The following is a 26,104-nucleotide window of genomic DNA, read 5'->3' on the forward strand; positions in this document are numbered from 1 at the left end:
GGTTATTTATTGTACACATGTATAACTCTTTATATTTAAAAATGAAATAATATTAATGAAGAATAAAGTATTGGAAAAAAAACACTGTATTCTGATGAGGACACTGTTAGCATGGTAGAAGCTATACTTTGAACGGACTAATACAGGTTCCACTTACAGACTTGTAGATTCATATTATTATGACCTACATATTAAAGCGGAGGTTCACCCAAATAACATCTATATCAGACCAACTTTCTTTATACTTCTAACATGTACAGTCCGCATTTTTTTTTCTTTTTTTAGGCTGTACATACCTTATAATCTATATTTGCAATCCGGTTTCCGGGGACTTCTCCCCGCGGGAGTAGGCGTTTCTATACTGAGGAGGAATGTCATCTGGGAGGTCGCCCAGATGATTGACGTCCTTTCAGAAAAAGTTCCCCCCGGCGGATAAGGCCCCGTCCCCCGTTTTGCGTAGGCGCGTCACGAGTCACGGCGTTTCGGAAAGAAGATGAGATGAGATTCCTCCTCAGCATAGAAACGCCCTATCCCGCAGGGAGAAGTACCCGGAAGCCGGATTGCAAATATAGATTATAAGGTATGTACAGCCAAAAAAAATAAAAAATGCGGACTGTACATGTTAGAAGTATAAAGAAGTTGGTCTGATATAGATTAGGTGAACCTCCGCTTTAAAGTGTATGTAAACCCTCACATATATCCAATGAAGTGAACAGCCTCAGATGATACACAGAGATGAAACAAATCTCCCTACATACATGTTACATGTATATCTGCTGTCATCAGCTTGCTATATTCTTTAGAAAGTGCACATTGTGTTAGAGATTTTTTCTTCCTGTTCACCACTGGGTTTGGACTCTTGGCATACACCCTCCCCCCCTTCCACAGCCAAAGGAAGGAAGGAATGTGCAGAGCTGTGCTGTGTCAGGACAAGCTCTCTGCTAATCTATTTATAGCACCTACCCTGACACAAAATTCAGGCTGGTTTTATCTTGGTTGTCAGAAAACTTGCAAGAAGTTATTCTAATAACAGAATAATGGAGCAACAGAAAGACATGAGACTTAGGCCTCGTACACACGACCAACAATCTCGACGTAAAAGAAACGTTTTCCTCAACAAGGTTCTTGTCAGGCTTGACGAGAATCTTGTCAAGCTTTCCTTGCATACACACCGTCAGGACAAAATCTCGTTGTTCTCAAACACGGTGAGGTACAACACGTACGACGGCACTATACAGGGGAAGTTCGATTCCACTGGCGCCACCCTTGGGGCTGCTTTTGCTAATCTCATGTTACTGCGTGTTAAGTAAAAGTTTGGTGAGAGACGATTCGCGCTTTTCAGTCTGTTACAGCGCGACAAATGTGCTATCTCCATTACGAACGCTACTTTTCCTGAAGGTGCGCTCCCGTCTCATACTTTATTCTGAGCATGCGCGGGGTTTCTAAGCATACACACAAAAGTGTTTCTCGTCGTAAACCAGCCCGACGAGGAACACGACGAGGAAATTGAGACTCCCGACGAGCATGTTCTCTTTTTTTCTCGTCGAGATTCACGACAGTTTTCCTGACGAAAAACATACACACACCCGTTTTTCTTGGCAAAAATGCTCTGCCAGCATTTTTCTTGATGGATTTTGCCGAGGACAACAGTCGTGTGTACGAGGCTTCAGGGCTTTGGAGAGAGATAAGAAAACACTACAGATAGACGTGTTTATGTCAAATCTCATGAATCAAGTTTACATCCACTTTAACCACTTGCCAACCGGCGCACACACATAAACATCGACACAATGGCACGGGCAGCCAAATGGGCGTACCTGTACGTCCCTTTAAATTTGCTGCCCAGCGGGCGCGCGCGTGCCCGCCGTGTGCCTCGTGAGTGTGCTCGCGGGTCCCGGAAGCTCCATGTTCACGGGCGGCCTGCCATTGCGGTTGGCAAAGGCAAAACAGGGGGATGTCTTTGTAAACAAGGCATTCCCCTGTTCTGCCTAGTGGCAAGTCACTTATCTACAGTTCCCTCGTGATCGGGAATGGTGATCAGTGACGTGTCACTGGTAGCTCCTACACCCTAATAGTAAGAATCACTCCCTAGGACTGACTTAACCCCTTTAGTGCCACCTAGTGGTTAACCCCTTCACTGCCAGTATAATTTTTACAGTAATAAGTGCATTTTTATAGCACTGATCGCTGTAAAAATGACAATGGTCCCAAAATGTGACCGCCATAAAGTCACAGTCACGATACAAATCGCAGATTGCCGCCATTACCAGTAAAAGAAGAATGCATATCGGCCTAATCTGAATCAGAAAATTGGGGAAATTTATTATAGCAAAAAATACAAAATATTGCTTCTTTTTCAAAATTGTCGTTCTATTTTTGTTTATAGTGAAAAAAATAAAAACCGCAGAGGTGACCAAATACCACCAAAAGAAATCTCTATTTGTGGGGAAAATAGGACGTCAATTTGTTTGGGAGCCACGTTGCACGACCGCGCAATTGTCAGTTAAAGCGACGCAGTGGCGAATCGCAAGAAGTGGCCTGGTCTTTACACAGCCAAATGGTCTGGGGCTGAAGTGGTTAAGGCTTGAAAAGTTTTATTCACTTTTTAAAAGGGGAGGGGGGGCAAACAATGAATTCTACAATACTGTAAATACAAGGGTCATGTCATGTGAAAATATAAAATAAAAAAAATAAAAATATCAGCTGCATGATGTGTATCTTACTGTAGCTGTATTAAAGCAAACAAATATTCAGTTGTATTATACATACCATCACACTTGTCGCTGGCTGGGCTTAGCTGATATCCTGAGTTGCAGGAGCATACGAAGGAGCCTTCAATGTTATGACATTTACCATTCAAGCATAAATTACCAAGCCGGCATTCATCTATGTCTGTAACAAACAACATTTGCCAATTTACAGCACTTGTAATGAATTCAAAGTGCTCCACATAAGAACATGCACTTGCCTTTGGTTACAAGTAAATTTCAGCTCATATCTTACTTTCATCAGATAAAGAACTGCATTGTACCTCTGCATATTTTATGGTTCATAAATCATTGTATCCTTTGTCTGCTGAAAGCATAAAGCATTTCAACTGACAACTGTCCCAAAGGTGCCCATAAGCAAGTATGGTATATTGTACGTGTTTTCAAACTTCTGTTTCCACCACTGCATCTTTGGGACACCACCACTGGACTGGTTCACTGAAATTGTGTAGCTCATACCTGTTCTTCAGTGTAATGACTGCCAATGACACAATATTAATTTCACAGCTTTATAGAAGTCAGTGAGAAGAAACCTTGTTGTAATCATTTGATAACAAACAAGGCGATATGTTCTAAGTATGGATTTTGATAAATCTGATTCAATTATTTACCTAATCGCTGTTTACCATGTTTGATTAGTTGCCTTTTCTTCCTGCATGGATCTCTTGACCTAGCAACACCCAACTATACTGACAAAAATGGGTGTAGTGAACTCCAGCTCAATTATGCCTGCATACTTCGAGTGTGGGGAACTGGAAGCCACCAACATGGGACCTGTGGGGCTTCTCCTCTCTCAGGTAGGCACTGATGTCAATGATTCATTACTACGCTCCCTCAAATTTAAGGGGAACTTAACCACTAAACATCACTGATGGTCACTGGTGACTACTTACCACCAGCCACAAACAATATGAAACACAAACTAATAACCACAAGTGAAAAGGGGCACTTACTTCTGATCACCAACGAAGAAGTGCACATACCAGTGACCACCAACATAAAAGTTACTTACTACAAAGTGTGCCAATTTTCATAGGCTATTGATTTAAGGCAGATTCTACCACCTAAGAAAGGGGACACTGAACACTAATGAAATGAGGCACCACTGATACCAATGTAAGAGGGAACCTCACCACTAACCACCATTGTAAGGGGGCTCTATACTGACTACCAACATAAGTAGGCAATTCGGCATTGACCAATGGTGTAAGGGAGCACTTCACTACTGATAACCAGCATAAAGGGGTACTTCTTTAACTGATTATTAATGATCAATATTGTGGATATCCCAGACATACTTCTGACATATGAACTCAGGAGTTTGAAATGTACAATGCACCTTACAAACTGTTTTACTCTGTAAACTATGCTGTGCAATACATAAGTCTGAATGCTGCATTGTTTGGGCTGTGCTTTACAATATGGCCAATGCACCCATTAAAATGCGTCATAACAGTGACATACAGTACTACAGTGTCATACCAGTCATACTACGCTACATAAGACTACATATTACATTGTCCTTATAGCAGAAAAGTACTGGGTATAACACCCCCAAAAACAATAAATATAAACAAAAAGGGTAATTTTTTTCTTTTTATGCTCAATTAGGATTGTCTGTGTGGGGTTGTGGGTGGCTTTATGCTCCCCACTACTGCCTCCATGTGTAGTGCTGGGATTATTGGATGACCTCCCACTTGGCCTGTCTCCTTTTCCTTTGGGACTGTTCCTCTCATGTTTTTCACCAGTGTTTTACTTGTTTTTCTTTACCTTTACTTTGGGGGTGCTCAAATATCATGTGGTTTACTTATGCAAGTACGAGAGGATATATTTTTGTAATATTATAATATTTATATGTATTTCATTATGAAAAAGTGCACAATTGTGTTTTTCCTAGACTTTTGCAATTTACAGTGTCCCTTTTCTCCTCAGCTGCACCCCTTAAGCCTCTGAAAGAAGCCTAGATTGTGAAAAGTGTTGGGATTTAGCGCTCTCCTTTCAGGTTAACTATGTAAACTTATTGATGGTTATGATCTTTGTATTTTGTGTGTAACTACATGTATTTTGATCTATTATGAGGAGTGCTGACACTATAACTTTGTAAAAAAAAAAAAAAGACTTTTATCATTAGTATTCTATTTCCTTTTACCGTATATACTTGAGTATAAGCCAAGTTTCTCCGCCCTTTTTTTAGGCTAAAAATGCACCCCTCAACTTATATTCGAGTCTGTGTATCTGAGTCCGTGACATATTCAGACGGCGGGCGTGCATTGTTAAAAAGTCGCGCCTCCTCCTCGTCCTGTTCCGTGATAGGCGGAACACTCAGTTTCCCAGCAGACACTGTGTTCATTGTTCCGCCTTTCACGGACGTCCTCTCGTCCTCGTCCGTGGGACGAGGACCACTGAACACAGTGTCTGCTGGGAAACTGTTCTGCCTATCACGGAACAGGAAGAGGAACAGGATGAGGTCAAGACCGACCCCGAACTCAGCGTCCACCCGGCTCAGGACCAGCTACCAGAGACCAGGATCGGAGCGAGGTCGTTCACTCCAGGTACCTTGCGAGACAGCCAGAACCGATTTTTTTTTTACAGTCCAGGTTATAGTTGGTCGGCTTGCTCTCTTCATGTCTAGCAGCTCCGCCTCCCCCTAATTCCAGACCCTGCTACGAGTTTAGACACTGGTGCAGCTCTTCATGCTTGCTCTAATTCCTCTGGGGTTCCCAGCTTTTTTAAACTGGATGCCTGCCATATGACTGCATGTAACGGGCTAAGCAGGTATGCAGATTGGCAAAGTGAAGCTGCAATGGGCACAGTAAGGTGAGGTGTGCAGTGGGCACAGTGAGGCCTGCACATGGGTACAGAGTAGCTGCAAATGGGCATTGTTGATCCAATTTTCCACATATAGTAGCTGCTGCATTCTCACTCGAGTCAATACGTTATCCCATTTTGTTGTGGTAAAATTAGGTGCCTCGGCTTATACTCGAGTATATATGGTAATATGTATTTGCAATAACATTATGAATTTTAATTGACAATTGGTGTGTATTTCTTCCTAAGGATGGATTTGCAAGCACCTTGAAAATCCCATATACCTTTGTTGCTTCTTTAGACGTATGCTGTCATATTTACCAGTGGTGTTGTGCTACAATTGTTTATGCTTTTTTAGTTTTTGTCTAGAAAACAAGTCCTTCCACAGGTGTGCAGAACTGCTCTAGGAAATCAGTAAATCTGATATTGATTCATGATTATGCTTATTTCATTTTTGTATTAAACTAGCCTGAAACTCCTAACTAGAATCAGATGGGCATATTTTCAAGCACTCTAGGATACAAGAGTTCCTGTTTCTATCCAAGACTAATTCTGAATCCAGCAGAAGAAACAAGACAAATGTAAAATTGTACTGGAACATTTAATTACCAATGCACTGTTTGCTGTCAGAGGTTGATTCATATCCTGTACGGCATGTGCACATGTATGAACCCTCCAGATTGGAGCAGTCACCACCGGCACACAGGGATGAGTCTTCTTGGCATTCATTGATGTCTTAAAATTAGAGAAATGCAAATCAGTGTACATAAAATAAAAAGGTAAAAATGTGCAGGAAATACAATACAGTCCAACACAATAACAAGTTTACTCATTCTACCTGTATACGGAATCTGCTTTTAATTTACATATATTCTATGCCAATTATCATAGAAAATTTATAATGATGCCTATGTTTATTCACTTAACTGATGCATAACATTTTTTAAATATAGTGACTTCAATTAAAGAACAACATCAGGAGTCAAGCATATGTGCAATTTTTGGTTGTTGTTACACTTCATGCATAGGGCAGCTCATTTGGTTCAATAAGCTTCTTTATGTGATGCAAACACAACAAAGAAGCACATGCACTTTTTGAAGCTTTTTGTGTTTTTTAACCACAAGTTTTGCTGAGTTTGCCAAACTTTTTAGTGCATAAAAATGTTCATCTCGCTTGCCATGTTTAGAGTGCCATGCCATTAACAATGAATATCCCCACAATTTCAAAATGTGTTTTTGTACATTTTACACTGTAGTGTGAATGCAGCCTAATAGCTGCTCTGAGCAAGTCTGTTCTTCTTATAGTGCACTTAAAATGTCTTTGTTATATGTGAACTTATAATACCTTTGTTATATGTTAACTGCTAACTGCATTTGCTAAATTGCCTTTCACATGCCCCTTTTGCTTTTTATAAGTCAATATTCAGGAGGACACTTTTTATTATTTTAGACAAACGGTGTCACAGCATTTGACTAAAAAGAAAATCTATACAAATCCTGAACTCGCTGTTTTTAAAATGTTTTACTTCATATGATTATATTGTTATGATACTTTCTCTGATTAAGGATCCTGAAGTGCACTTGTGCTCAGACTATGTACATTAAAGTATTTAAATATTCTTAAAATATTTAAAATTACTCTGTCAAAAGTAAAGTATGGGGTTGCCATTGCTTGCCTACGTCTGATAATTGTAGTTGCTGAACAGTATCTGACTCTTGAATCACAGTCCCAGAACAAGCATGCTTCAAAGGAGGAGCACAGCCCAAGCTTGTTTGGCTGTACTTCTGTGGATCACAGGGGTTCAGTTTGTTGTGCACTCCTGAAGCTCCCTGTCGACTGACGTCACAGAGGCCAGTCCAGGCTCAGGAAAGATCATGAACCATATGGTCAGGATCCACCCACATGCCTGGACCAGCACCTGGCTCAGCCTCTCAGCAAGCTGCTGAGAGCCTGAGCTGGCCGCTCCTGCTCCCTCTACAGCCCAGTGCTCCATGGAGCGCAGAGGTCCAGAACAAAAAGCCAGTAACTGACAGTCACCAGGTTTACATTAAGTGTTAGCAATGGTTCTGTAAACAAAGGGATTAGAGAACTTCATAGCGCTGACAAGATGCAGGACTTAGCTAATTGATGTGGAACAGGATAATTTGGTATTGCTGTGAGGAAAGAGGAGTGATGGAAATTAGGAAGCTCTAGGCACCAAAGTAGAGAATGCTAGATTTACCCCCCCCCCCCAATTCCACAAGCCAAGAGGAAGATACTACATTTTCCCCTGAAATTAGAAGACTTTATACATAATATTACTGTATCTAGTCCTACATATTACAATGAGATAACAGTGAACTATGCTTTGTTTAAGTTCAACCTTTCTATATCACGACAGACTTAAAAAATGTACAATGTAATATTTATATTATAGATGTCTGGAAAACCCTCACAAAATACAGTGAAAACCTTTTCTAAACAGAATGATGATTATCAATAGTGTTTTCAAGATAACGAGACTCAACAAAACGATAGGCTCTGTTAGCTACTTACTGGCTTTAGTTCCATTGTGTGGACTTTTGGAAAACAATAAAGTATGGACACGGATGCTAAAATTACTGATCTTCTATTTGTATACACATACCATGAAAGCAAACTTACCAAAGCATCTGCCATTAAATCCTCTATACCCTTCAGGACAAGGTATACATGCATATGATCCTGGGTTATTGACACATCTGTCATATGGACAAGTAGTGGGAGTCAGACATTCATCAATATCTGTTAAAAAAAAAGTTAAGCTTAATTAGTATACTGTGTTTCAAAGAACAAATTAAATGGTACCAGGCATGACTTGAAAAAGCTAATAAAGCTCAAATACCTGCTGAAAATGTATAGTAAAGATTTACAAACTGATGTTACATGTTGTCATTTTTTTTAATGTCATCTATTTAAAATGTAACTAAACAAGTCATCAGCATAATACATTTTATCTCTAAAATATTATATATGAAGTATAACTAAGGAGGGTTTTAGTTTCATAATTTTGCAGAACTGTGCTAGTTCTGAAATGATCTACATTCGCCTTACGCTTGCACCAATAAAGAAAGTTTAAAATGCTGGTAGATAAGTTTCATCATTCAAGATACCATCCCTTGCTGACAACTGCCCACAAACTTCAGAGTGACAACGGGAACATGAATACAACCGTGGGGATGCATGCACAGTAGCTGAGCTTCTGGTGTGTCTTTGTGCCTTTAAGGACGAGTGGGCCCCCTCCAGACATACCTGCCCTTAATTTATTATTTATTTATTGCTGTGTGCACCTTACTCTAAAACTTTGTATTTAATTGGGGTGGTTTACATTTTTGTATAGCTAGGGATCAGTTCAGACTCATTGAGTGATACGATTCAAAACAATTAAGGTGACTTACAATTTTACTGAACTGTATCACAGCAACTGGTTAGCAAAAATGTAGATAGCACTGCATATAAACAACAGCTGACCATTCTAAGCCCCCATAGTAATAGTATATGTTTTTTACAACCCATGTATGTATGTATGTATGTACTTGAATCAAAAGGGGCTGGCAACTTGGATGCTCTTGAATAAAAGTATTTTATTGGTTAGATGGGTACACGGGTACAGGCTATACGCTGGTGCGTTCTGGCTAAAAAGCCTGGCGGGGCCCGCGCAAGATTGTGAATCAGTGATAGTATGCAATTTGCATACTACACGCTGATACACAATGGGAGCGCCCCCCTAGCGGCCCCCGCAAGAATGCAGCCTAAAATCTGCGAGGCATAAGAGCCTTATGCCGCGCAGATTTTAGGCTGCAGCCGGTGTAACAAGGTTCCTGAATCAGGAGCACTCGTTACACCGGAGCAAGTAAGCAATTGCGCCGTGTAACTCATGGTTACACGGGCGCAATTGCTTCTTGAATCTGGGCCATTAATGATATCAATATGCACCCCATGCTGGCATTTTTCCTTCATGAAATGCTAGTGCAAAATAGATAGAAGATGTAAGATAGCCCCTTTTAACGTTACAATTTTATCGTAGGCATGGCACTATTAAGCTACGTGCAGTTGGAAGTTGGAGCAAGGCTTTCAAATCAATGATCAGATGTTTCACTTGAGAAGGTCAAAGTAGCAATGTATTTGCAAAGTCAAACAAATATGTCAAGCAGAAACTAATGACTAATTTCACGATTTTGCATTTACCTTCACATTGACCTCTCCTGTTTATGCGGAAGCCGCTGTCACAGTATTCACATCGGAAAGAGCCAACAGTGTTAATACAGAGGCCATCAGGACATGCGTTTGGTCTCAAACATTCATTCACATCTAAAGAAAAGAAAATGATACATCTTTAAACAATTATTTTATAAGACCTTTCAGCCCTGGTTCACACTGGGTACGATTTGGAACGATTTGAGATGCGATTTGACATGTCAAATTGCATCTCAAATCGGCGGCAATTGTCGGCAATGGTACTGTCCTAATCAGTGCGACGCCGCATCTGCAATTTCAAAAAGTAGTTCCTGTACTACTTTTTGCGATTTTGGGCCGCGATTTACATTAAATTGCGGACGAAATCGCGGCAAAATCGCGGCCGCGAAATCGCGGTAAAATCGCACATTTTACCGCGATTTTGAATTCGCAGCAGTGTGAACCTAGGCTCACTTCAGTTTCCAGCTGACATGATTGCCAAAAAAGGAAACAAAGCAACATTTAAATATGGCAACCTGAAGTGTTCTTTACACTGTTTGTAAACAGAACATCCCCAAAATGTTCTTCTAGTTTATGTGATTAGGAAATTGTTTTCACCAACAACTAAAGGCACCCGTATGACTATTTAAACAAGTACCCAAGCTAGTTACTAAATGATCCACGAACCTCATAAACAAAACCATTTATTTATTTATTTTTATTTGCCTTCCCCGATTCAGCCAGTTCCTCTTTCATTTGTATCTCATATGTTCCCCCTCCCAGACACTGCAGCTCATGATGAAAGGGTTTCAGCAGCGCAATTAATTCTACCAATTTAAAAGTTCAGTGGGCAGGACTAGGTGGGGCCAGGTGCTGACTGAAAAACTAAAGATTTAAGAATCAGCAGTGACGATGCGGATACCCACACCCCCTGCAACATCTACTCCCACTGTAATGCAAGTAGGCAGAGCCTACATGAGAGTGGCGACTCTGCACTGAATTCAGCAGCAGTGCAGCATCATTGCCACACCATCACAGGAAGCTGCATTAGGTGGAATTCATTGGCAGGCACATCAGTTATTTGAGGAACATTGCAACGACACAAAAAAAAAATTTAGGTAAGGAGGCAGCACAAATGTAATTTTTATCAGGGGGCTATAGTTTTATGCAGTTGCAAAAAGAACCAGTGTATGTTGCTTACTGGAAGTCATAGTTTAGGCTACTAGTACAAAAATAAACTCATTCTTTTGCTAACCATTGGTTATCCCTATGACATCATATTACATACCAGTGCAGTCAGTTCCCTGTTCATTGGCCATGTATCCTTCTTGACAAATACATACAAAACTTCCATCTGTATTTTCACAGCGCCCCTGTGAGCAAAGCACGCGATCCTGAGAGCACTCATCAACATCTAAACAAAATAAAGTGAACCTGTCAAGAGTGAAGACTATAGAGGCTACCATTGTTGACATCTGTAGCAATCATTAAGGCCTCGTACACACGACCGAGTTTCTCGGCAAAAACCAGCAAGAAACTTGCTGGGAGATATTTTTTTGCTGAGGAAACCGTTCGTGTGTACATTTTCGTTGAGGAAACTGTCGAGAAACTCGACGAGCCAAAAAGAGAGCATGTTCTCTATTTCCTTGACGGGAATGGAGAAAATTGGCTTGTCGAGTTCCTCGACAGCCTAACAAGGAACTCGACGAGGAAAACTATGTGTTTCGCCCGTCGAGTTTCTCGGTCGTGTGTACGAGGCTTTATAGTTTAAGTCATTGACCCCAAAAAAGTATGCAAATCAAGGAAGTTATAAAAATCAGTTTGCATACTTTCCAGGCCATTGATTCAAAGTATTGAATCTAAAAGAGCAATGTAATAGTCAGACAATTAGCATTTTCAGAAGAATAGTATAGCAGAGCTATATAGCATAAGCTTGTCTTATGACAGATTTCCTTTAATGGTAAACGATAGCTATACGTTTTCATGGTATTCCAATGTAAATGGCATGATCTCAAAAATGAATATGCCTATGAGATTTCTAAACAATGCAACTCTATAAAGTAGAATTTACAACAGTGGCTGCTAGATAATTACTAGAAATACTTACTAGATACATACGGTTTCAAATGTGGCATTTGACACCACCAAAAGGTTGCTCAAAATATTCAGTAATGCTACAGAAGATTGTCAAAACTATAGATATAGTTTATGAGATGTACAAAGAGTGCAGAGAGGTGTGGTTGGTGATCAGGAATATGCAGAAGAAGGCAGTGCGAGACTGGGGACATATTTTGGGAGACTTTGGAGATCTGGAGATCATTGCCATTATATTCTCTTTACATATATTTCCTTATAGGCCCTTATAAATAAATGTTCTGCACAGAAGGGGCCCATATGGATGGATACACTCATGAACACAGTTCATTTGAAGATGCAGTGATTGTAGAAGTGTCTTACCCACACATTTGGTCTGATTGTTATTCTGCTTATACCCTTCATGACAGACACACATGTATCCTATAGGTAAGTTGACACAGAATCCTTCCCCACAGATATCAGGATCCACTATACACTCATTGACTTCTGCAAAATTAAGCATGGAAAGGTTAAAGCTGCAAATGCATTTTAATGATTTGGTTACTGCATTTTTTCATTGTTTCCTGTATTATAGACCATCTCGATAAAGTGCTTATGGCACTTCATTAGTCTTAGGCCTTGTACACACGGTCGGACCAAACCGATGTGACTGGTCTGTTGGACCGTTTTCATCGATTCACCTCTGAAGTGGTCGTACGGCCTGATATGTGTACACACCGTCAGTCCAAAATCCGATCGGGTCAGAACGCGGTGACGTCAAACACACGACGTGCTGAATAAAACGAAGTTCAATGCTTCCAAGCATGTGTCGACTTGATTCTGAGAATGCGCGGGTTTTGAACCGATGCTTTTCTGTACTAACCATCGGTTTGGTCCGATGGGGCAGAGGTCCATCGGTTCGGTTTTGATGCATGCTTTAAAATTTTGGACCGAAGGAAAACAGACCGATGGCCTATACACACAGTCGGTTTGGTCTGATGAAACTGAAACTGAATACTTCGGTTCGCTCTCATCGGTTCGGTCCGACCGGGTGTACGGGGCCTCACAATTACCATTTAGCTTTTATGTAATGGGGTAGATTTACTAAACTGGGTATTCGCTTTGCAAGGGAAATTGCACTTTGAAAGAGAATTTCCCCCAGAGCTTAGTGAATGAGGTGAAGCTTTGCTGACTTCAATCACCCAATCACGTGCAAGCAAAAATGCTGTCTCTTTCCTTGCAAATATCCTTTGCAAAATTAAATTTACTTTGCAAAGTGAACAGCCTATTTTCCTTAAGAAAACCAACCTCATTGTTTCATGCAAGGTGTCACATTGTAGGTATAAATGGGGCTGGTTGATCAATTACCTATTTTCTCCATGTTTTGTTCTGTTATGGGTGGCACTTACCTGCATGAGATTCTTAGTTGTCACAAATATTTGTGCTCCATTTATAGAACACACAGCCAAACAGAACACATTTGGCAGTCTAACTAAGATGACTTAAAGTAGAACTAAAATGGAAAAAAAAAGAATTTGCCTATAGAGCAAGAGGGACACAGATAGTGAAACAAATCTCACAGGGGTGTACCCTGTGAGATTTGTTTCACCATCTGTGTCCCATTGCAGAGATTTACCTTCACTTCCTGTCCCATAGCCAAACAGGAAGTGAGAGGAAAACCATGCAACGTAAGGGAAGTTCTTGGGCCCCCAGCTCGCCAGAACTAGTGTCCCCATTGGAAGATATCCCCACTATTACTTTTCTGGGGACAACCTCAGAAAAAGAGAGGGTGAATCCTTAATGGGGCCATAAAAGACTGACGGGGGTTTAATCCATCTCCACTCTAGCCAAACATAAAAAAAGTTATGCCTTTAGTTACTTTAGGTACTTTAAAGTGGAACTTTAGTCACAAAATTAAGTCCTGCTAGATCACTTTAGGCTGGCCCATTTTGCAGGTATAGTTATGTAAAACATTAAAAATAAGTGCCTAAACTGTTTAAAATCCAATAATACACTGTCTCACCCTGCTCTGCACATGCTCACTTGCTCCCCATTTTTAGGCACAGCCGAATTTGTACAGGCCAATCTGCTGACAGCCTTAAAGCAGAACTAAACCCTCCTATCTTTTACACACAAGGAAGCTGCTCCTGTTTGATCTAAAACTGCTATGGTGCTGCATGTGTGATTAGTTATGACAGTTAGGTACAATCCTGGAATTGCTATTTTTTAAACCGTTAAATTGATGGGTTTAGTTCCCCTTTATGATATACTGCTGGTCATGAACTCTGGGCTTCAGCAAAATGGCAGCCTCCAGCAGGAATAAACAGGAAAAATGCTGGAAGCAAATTACAGCACACACTAATTTTGGTAGCATAATTATTACATATGGAATGCATGTTCCTTGCTAAAGAACCTAATTAACATACATAATTTTTATCTAGTTGTTATGGATAAAGTTCTGCTTTAACAAAACATGAAAACTCAACACATGGACCATGAGCAAAAGGGTGTTATGGATTCCATAAGGATTTATTCACATTACTCAAAACAAGTCAATGTCATCCAACATAATCCTATAAAATTATATGTAGCTGTGGCACCCATTGGAGAGTGCCATAAGCATTGCGTAAGTTTGGATTTAAAATCAAGAGAAATAAAATAGCAATGTGTTTTCAATTAAACCACATAACAAAAGGGTGTTGTACTTTCTTAAGTATATTAATATGTATTAGGATGCTGGAACTGCTTCACTAAATTGCACAGAGGAGGAAAATAGCGCTTTTAAATAAAAAAAAATGATAACTGTTATTATGATATATGCAAATCTTTAGAACTTTTTTTTACACTTTGAATTTACATATACGTAAATTAAGAGTTTAGATCAACAATTACCACTTACCTGTAACTTGAGTTGGAGCAATAACTTGACTGGCACTTGACTTTGAGACATCAGGGGCTATTTCTACAGGTACAGGCGGGGATGACTTCTCAACAACAACTGCAAAATGCAATAAAATAATATTATAAGGAAATCAAATATCTGTATACATAATGTTAGAATTTCTGCTCAAAAAAGCAAAGTTTACATCCATTTGTAGAATACTGGCCACACACAGCTACCATTTCAAAATGTATGTTGTTTGACTGTTTCTTTTTACCAGTTTCTGTGTTACCAAGTCAGGGAAAGCATGCACCAGTGAGAAAGAAGTCAGGGCCAGATTCACGTAGAATCGCGGCGGCGTAACGTATCGTAGATACGTCACACCGCCGCAAGTTTTCATCGCAAGTGCCTGATTCACAAAGCACTTGCATGAAAACTTACGCCGGCGGCCTCCGGCGTAAGCCCACGTAATTCAAAGGGGCGTGTGCCATTTAAATTAGGCGCGCTCCCGCGCCGGACCTACTGCGCATGCTCCGTTTTGAAATTCCCGCCGTGCTTTGCGCAAAGTGACATCATTTTTTCGAACGGCGACGTGCGTAGCGTACTTTCGTATTCCCGGACGTCTTACGCAAGAACAAAAAAAATTTAAATTTCGGCGCGGGAACGACGGCCATACTTTATACAGCACATACGTGTGCTGTGTAAAGTTAGGGCAGCTAAAACGACGACTAACTTTGCGACGGGAAACTAGACTAGCAGCGACGTAGCGAACGTGAAAAACCGTTGTGGATCGCCGTAACTACTAATTTGCATACCCGACGCTGGTTTATGACGCAAACTCCCCCCAGCGGCGGCCGAGGTATTGCATCCTAAGGTCCGACAGTGTAATTCAATTACACCTGTCGGATCTTAGGGCTAACTATGCGTAACTGATTCTATGAATCAGTCGCATAGTTAGGAAGACCCTAAAACAGAGATACGACGGCGTATCAGGAGATATGCCGTCGTATATCTTTTGTGAATCTGGGCCTCAATTCCTACTCTGCAAACCTGTTCCAGGTCAGTTACTCAATAAGCACTGAAGGCAATGAATTAGCGTGACAGCCAGGAAACTAACATTTTTATGAAGATGCCAACACTGATATTTCTCTCAGGATCAGTTTTCTTAAACAATCACCTTGTAAAACAACCTATTCAGTTTAAAATAGAAATAAAAGACAAAACATTTTTGTATAGATATTGAAAAAAAAAGAAAGGGGGTATTTATAATGTTTTTTTTTTTTTTAAGTGATTACATTCCCTCTGTTCTCAGCTGCATAAGAGCTGGGGAGGTAAAGCAGCAGTACACTAAGCTTCCTGTATGGATCTCTGTGCAGTGGGGGCATGTCAGGACAAGTCTAATCATTGAAGGAGAGTACACTGATTATCCAGCATAGTTAGACAACTGACCACGATGTGGTTAGTAATTTTTTAATAGAAAAACATAGGGACTGGCAAGAACACCAGGGATTTCACACAAAGGAAGAAATACAAAGTGAACAAGATGCTTTCTCAAAAAAGTACATGGTGCAGATGGCACACATCAGGAATATCAAGTGTTGGGGTAACAAATGCTTAAAGTTTATAAAATAAGGGAACATATTTAAAACACACACACACACACACACACACACACACACATGTAAAGACATTATAAACCTTCCTGCCTGCAGCTTTTCACCTGCATAAGATGTGCAATGATCATGTCATTTCATGGCGTCACAGCCTGTACACACAGCCCAAAGTACATACATTCCGGTGTCAGAAGTTTCTGTTTGTGTTTAAACATGAGACATGTGATAGGGCACTGTACAGGTCAATGCGTGACCTTTGTCTGCAGTCTAAGGAGTCGTACACACGATAGGTTAAACAGAGGACAACGGTCTGATGGACCGTTTTCATCGGTCAAAACCGATTGTGTGTGGGCCCCATAGGGTATTTAACCATTGGTTAAAAAAAAGCAAACTTGCTTTTAATTTAACCGATGGATTCCTAACCGATGGGAAAAAAACGATCGTTAGTAGGCACAACCATCGGTTATAAATCCACGCATGCTCAGAATCAAGTCGATGCATACTTGGACGCATCGAACTTCGTTTTTTTCAGCACGTCGTTGTGTTTTACGTCGCGGCGTTCTGACACGATCGTTTTTTTAACCGATGGTGTGTGGGCATGACGGACCATCAGTCAGCTTCATCGGTTAACCGATGAAAACGGTCCATCGGTCCGTTCGCATCGGATGGACTGATCGTGTGTACGCGGCATAAGAACTGACACTCTCTGTGAAGAAACAAAATATCGCACAATTCACAGGGCTCTCAGTCTAGCACTAGTGCAGGTGCAGTAATTAGATGTGACAAAGCCACATTGAAGCAGAGCATTCACAGAGAGGTCTTTATGTTGGATGAGATGTGTTTTTATTTATTACATTAGTACTCCCACATTTGTGATGCAACACAGAGGAAATAGCAAGGCCTGCACTGCATCTTGCATGACCTAGAACAATAAGTTTCTTGTCTTTTTAGTGAATAAGGACAAGGTATGTGAATGAATACATGTACAGTTGTGCTCATAAGTTTAAGTATCCCGCTTACAATACGCCAAACAGCACAGAGACAAGCCTCAAACATTCTGGCACAAAGTCATTTGGAGTGAAGAGACCAAAATTTAGCTTTTTGGCCACAACCATAAACGCTACATTTGGAGAGGAGTCAACAAGGCCTATGATGAAAGGTACACCATTCCTACTGTGAAACACAGAGGTGGATCGCTAATGTTTTTAGATTTGTGAACTACAAAGGCACAGGAAATTTGGTCAAAATTGATGGCAAGATAATTGCAGTATGTTATCACAAAAAACTGGAGGAAAATTTGAATTTATCAGCCAGGAAGCTGTGCATTGGACGTACTTGGACATTCCAACATGACAATGATCCAAAACAAGGCCAAGTTGACCTGTCGTTGGCTACAGCAGAATAAAGTGAAGGTTCTGGAGTGGCCATCTCAGTCTCCTGACCTCAATATCATTGAGCCACTCTGGGGAGATCTCAAAACGTGCAGTTCATGCAAGACAGCCCAAGAATTTACAGGAACTGGAGGCTTTTTGCCAAGAAGAATGGGCAGCTTTACCACCTGAGAAGATAAAGAGCCTCATCCACAAATACTACAAAAGACTTCAAGCTGTCATTGATGTTAAAGGAGGCAATAAACGGTATAAAGTAATGGGGTATGTAAACTTTTGATCAGGGTCATTTGGATAGTTTCTGTTGTCATTATGACTTAAAAAGAGTAAACGCAGACGCAGTTGATTGGCTGAAGCCATTTATTATCAAACACTAACCAGGAGTGAAAGAAATGTTTGTGTGTTATCATTCATATTCTCTGAAAAAAGGCCAAGAAATCATAAATTCTGCCAGGGTATGTAAACTTATGAGCACAACTGTACATAGGAGAATCGATGAACCATGACACTACAAACTGCAACCACAACATGTGAACCCATCATTACAAAGTAAGGCAAACACATGACACAGGAAACATAACTACAATAATACCTAGTGAAAACAACAAAAACATGTGAAAGTGCACAATGCCTTTAAAGAACAGCATGTCAGCTGCATAGGATTGTGCCTTGGTTCACTGATGCTTTAAGCGGCCATTTTTGATGCCCCTGTGCACTTTCCTGATAACTAAAAATCAAATCGGCAACATCTCACTGCTGATTTAGTGTTCAGTGAGCAGGTAGGTGACACAAAACTATGTACACATATGGCCATTCAGTGTGGCAAATATCTGAGATTCTCAAGAGTGGATACAATTTTATTTTTAGGGAAAGTAGTTCTCATACATATTTTGAATGTGAATTTAGCTATTGGCTTGCTTTATCATTTTCTGCATGAAACCAAACCTCTTTCAGTGTGTTCATTGCCTAAAAAGACAAGCCTTGTTCTCTTCTAGTTTTCAAGCAGTCCAAAAGCACAGACATTAAAGCAGACAGAGCACTTCATGCACAAGTCTTTGCGGTCATGTTTTACCTGGGTACAGAGAATCTAAGTTTATTGTTTCAATTTCAGATGACAGCTGAGGTTGCCCCTCATTCACTGGCCGTTTATCAAATCCAGGTCCAAGATACTTAGAAAGGACAAATAAACATAATAAGTACAGCACAGAATAATATTGTGAAGTCTTGTTGATAACTCTACTAATTCAAGACCTACTCCATATTTTAAATAACAACTGCTTTTAGAGAATCCATGTATCTGGCATAGCTGTGTCATAAATCTACAGTAAATGAATACAAAAATTCCTCCATATGGCTGAGACGAAGAGATGGGCTGATGACATCATGATCTCCAACTTAGCCAATCAGAGGAAGCTGTGTATTCATTCCCAGAATACAAAGCTGCATAAGAATTAATGACTGATCTTTTTGTTTTGAGTGTGAGCCGGGAAGTTGTCTCACAGCCAATACCCAGCTGAAGCTACATACAGTTCATACAGTGTTTAGAGCCAGTGCAACATTTAGTGAAGGGAACAGTTTGTTCGGACCAGCTTGGTCCAAACTATTTAAAGTGACAGAACACCTGGAGAACAGCTTTAAATCAGTGATTTACATTCAAACAGCACAGCATAGTCTGCTAAAATGTTCTCTGTGCTCTATTTGCGCAGAACTAATGTACATGCACTTGCATTGGGCAAATTACCCAAATACAAACTCTTTATAATTCAACCTCCTAATCTGTAAATACTTTTTAAAATATCAAAACATTGACTCATTTAGTGCCATCAGAATTAATTGAAGAGGCACCTGTGATTTTAATGGCCTGATAGGGAAATTGCATATTTCATGGTTTACCTCACAAATATCGAATAAAGCCTCTAATATTGTGGTTAAGGAGGCCATATAAGGACATAAGCATAGTTTTACCTTATTTCAAAGGACTGAACAAGTCCTTGAGGATCCATATTGCAAAGGGAGTTGGCTTGGGGGTTGTAGACCTCTTATACACAATTCTAAATACCACAGCCCAAACTGGAATAGGTTTGTCCCACACCAGAGCTTGCAACCATGCAAGCATCTGATCGGATCATCTGGCCATGTTGCATAACAGCAAACGGGACCCATGGTGGAAACAGCATCTTTTCTGTCATTACTTTTAATAAATGTTATACTTTTAAGTATTTGTGTGATCTCTTTTTGCACATATCGGACACAACCTCAAAAATGTGACAAAACATGACCATACTACTTTAATATTATAATCTTTTTACCCACACTGGTGTATAATAAAAAAAAAAAAAAAAAAAGTTAATACAAAACAATTCAGATACTCATGTGAACCATTAAATCACCTAATTGTTTATGGGAATAAATTATAAAAGATTCTGAGATCATTACCTGATCTGTTGTAGCAAAACCTGTGAGAAGGATAAAATGAAATACATTTAATAAACACACTAGATAAAGTAGCATAAAATCTAAATACAATACCAAAGCACAATAACTAAATAATCAAAATAGAAATAGTATGTAATACTAGACTTCAATCTGAATTTTATGTTGATGAATGAAAAATGCAAAAGTAAGCTATTTGAAGTATCTTACAGACTTGAAAAATGCCAAGATAAGGGCTTAATATTTTCAAAATATCCATTTAGTAGACGATTACACATTTTCATTAGGATTGTGTGAATATACAAATGTACATATCCTCACTTACCTTCTCTTCCATTGTGATCTGGAGCGTTTTTCTGGGAAACAGACAGAGCTTCTACCGGTTCTTCTTTTGTTATGATTGCTTGAAGTGTTGTCCTGACTGGAGGTTGCACAGTAAATGGTCTAAAAGGTGCTGGAACTCGAAGCGTGTAGCCCATGCCACCTGGACAGATTTCCTTGAAAGCAGCTTTAATAAAGAGAGAAAAGTATACAGTACATAATCACTATGGTGGACTAAGTGTTTTGGTGAGGCACTAAGAATGCCTCCTAATAATCATATGTGTAATGTACTGCTCTGAACACTAGAATGTAATGTGTATAGTGGCATTGGTTGGGGTTTGGCCCTCTTAGTTCATGTTAGACGTTGAAAATATGTAAATATATATATATATATATATATATATATATATATATATATATATATATATATATATATATATATATATTGATGGATCAAGCATGTCTACTGCACCCTCACTGTTGTCAGATGACAAGCACAAGAATTTACCATAAAGAAAGGAATAAAAAAGTGATGTCATTCAGTGAAATTATATGCTGTAAACTTCCAGAGCATTGAATTCCCAGTTCAGCATAGCAAAGATTCTGAATTCATTCCAGTCAATGTTCCTGACTAAAGCCCCATACACACTATCAGTTTTCCTGCTGGTTTTCTCTTCAGGTTTACCAAAACCATGTAGTACAAGGACCTGCCTGATTGCATTCAAATTGAAACGCTTAAGGTTTTACCTCATATTAGACGGTTTTGGTAAACCTGAAGAGAAAACCATCAGGAAAACTGATAGTGTGTATGGGGCTTTAGACTTTACTAGATTGCTGTAAAGAAATGTGATGGGCTGATATGTGGTGTATTTTAGATGGCATGCAATTGCCAGAAACTAGAACATCCATTCTATTTTTTTCTTACCTTTGCCAATGGGTTTTATCAACATTTCCCCTATGACAAAAACTGGAATGTAAACTAAAAAGGCCAGCTAAATTGTATCTGTAAATCATCAGTAAGCAAACTGTATACAATAAGTAAAATACATTTCCCTTACTTGCAACAACCATTTTACAACAAGCCCAATATAAAGAGGATGTATATTTGTTCAAATGGTCCATCAAGCATATGCTATGAAAATATAAATATCACATAATGTCTCATGCCGGATTGTTCTATTTTAACAAACGCAGGAAAAATAATTTTCATTTCAAAAGAAATTCATTATATAGTGGAAGTAAACATAACTTTCTTTTGATTAGTACATGCATGCTAACACAAGTTCTAAACATATCACTGCACTCAAACAAAGTAAAAAAATACAGTACAGAACATTTAACTGCTAAAAAGTAAGTACAAAGTTGCAAAGTTGCATACCTAACGAATGTTACACAACATAATTCATTACTGCTTAGCTAGAAGGGCTAATAACAAAAACACAGCAGACCATATGGCCCTAAAATCTTAATTATTACAGTCATATTTGGGATGAAATTGTTTAAGCCTAAAGCTAATGTAGAACTAAAGCAAATCAAATGATAAAGTTTTAGAAAAAATAAGAAAGTACAGAAAGCAAACTACTACCCCATGTAACTGTGATCTCCTTGGACAGTGATCAATCAGAATGGAAAAACTGGTCAAATAATGACCACGTCCACCTGTGTATACAGTGAGGGAAAAAAGTATTTGATACTCCTGCTGATTTTGTACGTTTGCTCACTGACAAAGAAATTATCAGTCTATAATTTTAATGGTCGGTTTATTTTACCAGTTAGAGAAAGAATAACAACACAAATATCCAGAAAAACGCATTTAAAAAAGGTTATAAATTGATTTGCATTTTAAATGAGTGAAATACATATTTGTTGAGTTGAAAGGAAGGTTGGGACTTTGTGTGAAACATGCACCTAAATGAGTGATAACGGACAATGAGTGTCTGACCAGTAGAATGCATGTTAAAGCTGTACTAGCTGAATCTCTGTACTCAGCACACAGAACAATAATACATAATAATGATATTTATTTCATATATATACATATAATAAATTATAGTATAAAAGCATTGCAGTACTTGGTAATAGTATACAAACAGTCAGGCAGATTAATCCATATAACACATGATAGCTATATACATGTCATGATTGTTACAGCATAATACATTTGAAAATCGTGAAATGATCCCATGTAGTAAATATTGATAGCATCGGAATAGACGCGTTTGGTGCAACTGCACTCTTCAGGAGCTGATGCTAGTGTGTATAACTTCTCCCCCCTTTTTATACACACCCACCAGCTCATTTTAGACCCTGTACCAACAGTCTATTTTATTAATTTCAGATACACACTAGCATCAGCTCCTGAAGAGTGCAGTTGCACGAAACGCGTCAAGCTATTCCGATGCTATCAATATGTAATACATGGGATCATTTCACAATTTTCAAATGTATTATGCTGTAACAATCATGACATGTATATAGCTATCATGTGTTATATGGATTAATCTGCCTGACTGTTTGTATACTATTACCAAGTACTGCAATGCTTGTATGCTATAATTTATTATATGTATATATATATATATGAAATAAATATCATTATTATGTATTATTGTTCTGTGTGTGGAGTACAGAGATTCAGCTAGTTCAGCTTTAACACGCATTCTACTGGTCAGACACTCATTGTCTGTTATCACTCATTTAGGTGCATTTTTCACACAAAGTCCCAACCTTCCTTTCAACTCAATCGCTATACAGGGATGGAGACATGACACCTACAAGTCCCATGCCTTATTTAAAGTCCCAAAATTCCTTTAATTCCCCCCCCTCATGTCATGTCGAAATACATATTTGATCCCCTATAAATCAGCACGATTTCTGGCTCCCAGGTGTCTTATATACAGGTAACAAGCAGAGATTAGGAGCACTCTTAAAGGGAGTGCTCCTAATCTCAGCTTGTTACCTGTATAAAAAACACCTGTCCACATAAGCAATCAATCAGATTCCAATCTCTCCAACTTGGCCAAGACCAAAGAGCTGTCCAAGGATGTCAGGGACTAGACCTACAAGAGGCTAGAATGGGCTACAAGACCATTACCAAGCAGCTTGGTGAGAGGGTGACCACAGTTGTTGCGATTATTCGCCACTGGAAGAAACCCAAAATAACTGTCAACCTCGGTCTGGGGCTCCATGCAAGATCTCACCTTGTGAAGTTTTAATGATCATGGGATTGGCGAGGAATTAGCCCAGAACTACACGGGAGATTCTTGTCAATGATCTCAAGGCAGCATAGTCACCAAAAAAACACTATGCTGTGAAGGACTGAAATCCTGCAGCACCCGCAAGGTACCCCAGATCAAGAAAGCACATGTACAGGCCTGTCTGAAGTTTGCTAATAAACATCTGAATGATTCAGTGTTGTGTTCAGATGAGACCAAAATCAAGCTCTTTGGCATCAACTCAACTCACTGTGTTTGGAGGAGGAGGAATGCTGCCTCTGACCCCAAGAACACCATCCCCACCGTCAAACATGGAGGTGGAAACATTATGCTTTGGGGGTGTTTTTCAGCAAAGGGGACAGGACAACTTTACCGCATCAAAGGGACGATGAACGGGGCCATGTTCCGTCAAATCTTGGGTGAGAACCAGGGCTCAGTCAGGGCAAAATGAAATGGGTCGTGGATGGGTATTCCAGCATGACAATGACCCAAGAAGCACATTAAAGTCCTGGAGTGGCCTAGCCAGTCTCCAGACCTTAATCCCATAAAAAATATGTGGAAGGAGCTGAAGGTTCGAGTTACTTAACGTCAGCCCCGAAAACTTAATGAGAGAATCTGCAAAGAGGAGTGGGACAAAATCCCTCCTAAGATGTGCAAACCTGGTGGCCAACTACAAGAAACGTCTGACCTTTGTGATTGCCAACAAGGGTTTTGCCACCAACTACTAGTCGTGTTTTGTGAAGGAGTCAAATATTTATTTCACTCATTAAAATGCAAATCAATTTATAACTTTTTGAAATATGTTTTTCTGGATATTTTTGTGGTTATTCGGTCTCTCACTGTTAAAATAAACCTACCATTAAAATGAAAGATGGATCATTTCTTTGTCAGTGGGCAAACGTACAAAATCAGCAGGGGGTAAAATACTTTTTTCCCCACTGTATAGTGATAGTATGTGCTGGACACATAAGTCTGTAATATTTCACCATCCTTTTTTTCAATACAAGTTATTCATACAATTTTTCTGAACACCAAAATCACTGCACAATAAAGTTATAATGAAGTTGCTTGGGAAAGTGCCTATAAATGCATGATGCATATTGTAATGGAACTACCGCTGGTAACTCTTTCTGCTGCCTAGCAGGTCCAATTGTCAACACTACTGAAGCTTGGCAGAGAATCTCGCAAACCTCCACACATTATTTATATGCTTGAGGGAGTTTATGATGAACATACATACGAAGCGGTGTCCTTTGAAGCCTTGCACCGCACACATGTACAGTATACCTCAAAGTTCCAGTTATGCCTAAGTGATAGGGTTAAAGGTGCAGCCTCAGCAAAGTCAAACCCTCCAACATAATCTACCCCCAGTGCATTCTTTCAAAGACTTTGTTTTGCTATCAAATTATTTTCAATCAGAAAAGTAACGGGAAGCCCAAGAGTAATGTCATCTTGCATCTAGAATTGTATTCAAGTCCTGGGCAAATATATGGAAATACATTATAATCAAAACTGAAATAATAAAAACTGATTGTAATTTTTCAAATTTTAAATTGGGCTTCCTGTATGCACTAGACATGTCCGATAGCTCTATTAAATGATAGATTGTCTTTTTAAGTGCATGCAACCAAACTTTTAATTTGGACAACAGCAAACACCTTCCTTTTAGTCCTTTTATAACAAAACGGATTCGTATATAATACAGTAGTTCTGGGATACAGAAGCTAGTCACTCCAATTTAGAAGCCAAGAATAACTGAAGGAACAAGAATATTTCCACTGACGTCAATAGAACAGTAAGGAGTATTGGCTACTTGGCTCCTTGGATTTGCCCAGATTCACAGTACAGATGCCATATTCCAATAATCACTACTTTAAATAACACTAACTACGTAACTCAGAGCAGTATTTCAGGAGAAACTGTAGTGCACAGTCTCTAGGATTAATAAGGAATGCATTAAATTATACACTTAAAACTGAACTCCAGGCATAAAAAAAAAATACACAGATGAAATACATGTGTGGTTTTATATGCCAAATGTTTTGTATCTCTGCCTATCCAGTTCTGAGATTTACACAGTTCTGCCAACACAGCACAACCCTGCCTGGGCAGAAGATCTAATTTTTCTCTGCTGCAGTTAATATGGTGGTCTGCAGGTCTTGTCCCACTTCCAGCCTGTGAAAGGAAAAGCAGCACACTGATGAGCTCCCCTTTCTATTACAGTAAAACCTTGGTTTGAGAGTAACTTGGTTTGAGAGTAACTTGGTTTGAGAGACAAACAACATTTTTAAATAAATTGTGACTAGATATACAAGCGGTCTTGATATACAAGTAGCGTCCTGTCACAACTGAGTATAAAAGAGAAGAGAAGCGCCTCTAAGGCCTCATACACACGACCGGACAGTC

General features: G+C 39.4%; 1 protein-coding gene across 4 annotated transcripts in view; it reads right to left on the minus strand.

The window, feature by feature from the left end:
• The window catches only part of LTBP1 (latent transforming growth factor beta binding protein 1), a 447,138-nt gene that overhangs the window by 88,444 nt on the left and 332,590 nt on the right, over positions 1 to 26,104 (minus strand). For all 4 annotated transcript variants that reach the window (XM_040350808.1, XM_040350809.1, XM_040350810.1 and 1 more), the window contains 10 exons: positions 20,488 to 20,670; positions 20,166 to 20,185; positions 18,802 to 18,898; positions 14,747 to 14,845; positions 12,229 to 12,354; positions 11,060 to 11,185; positions 9,784 to 9,906; positions 8,221 to 8,340; positions 6,186 to 6,311; positions 2,770 to 2,892 (listed from right to left, as the gene is read on the minus strand). In XM_040350808.1, the coding sequence (XP_040206742.1) occupies positions 2,770 to 2,892; positions 6,186 to 6,311; positions 8,221 to 8,340; positions 9,784 to 9,906; positions 11,060 to 11,185; positions 12,229 to 12,354; positions 14,747 to 14,845; positions 18,802 to 18,898; positions 20,166 to 20,185; positions 20,488 to 20,670 (1,143 nt within the window). The remainder of the gene's footprint in view (positions 1 to 2,769; positions 2,893 to 6,185; positions 6,312 to 8,220; positions 8,341 to 9,783; positions 9,907 to 11,059; positions 11,186 to 12,228; positions 12,355 to 14,746; positions 14,846 to 18,801; positions 18,899 to 20,165; positions 20,186 to 20,487; positions 20,671 to 26,104) is intronic.

The sequence above is a fragment of the Rana temporaria genome, chromosome 4 (genome assembly GCF_905171775.1).
Source record: "Rana temporaria chromosome 4, aRanTem1.1, whole genome shotgun sequence".
NCBI classification, from domain to species: Eukaryota; Metazoa; Chordata; class Amphibia; order Anura; family Ranidae; genus Rana; species Rana temporaria.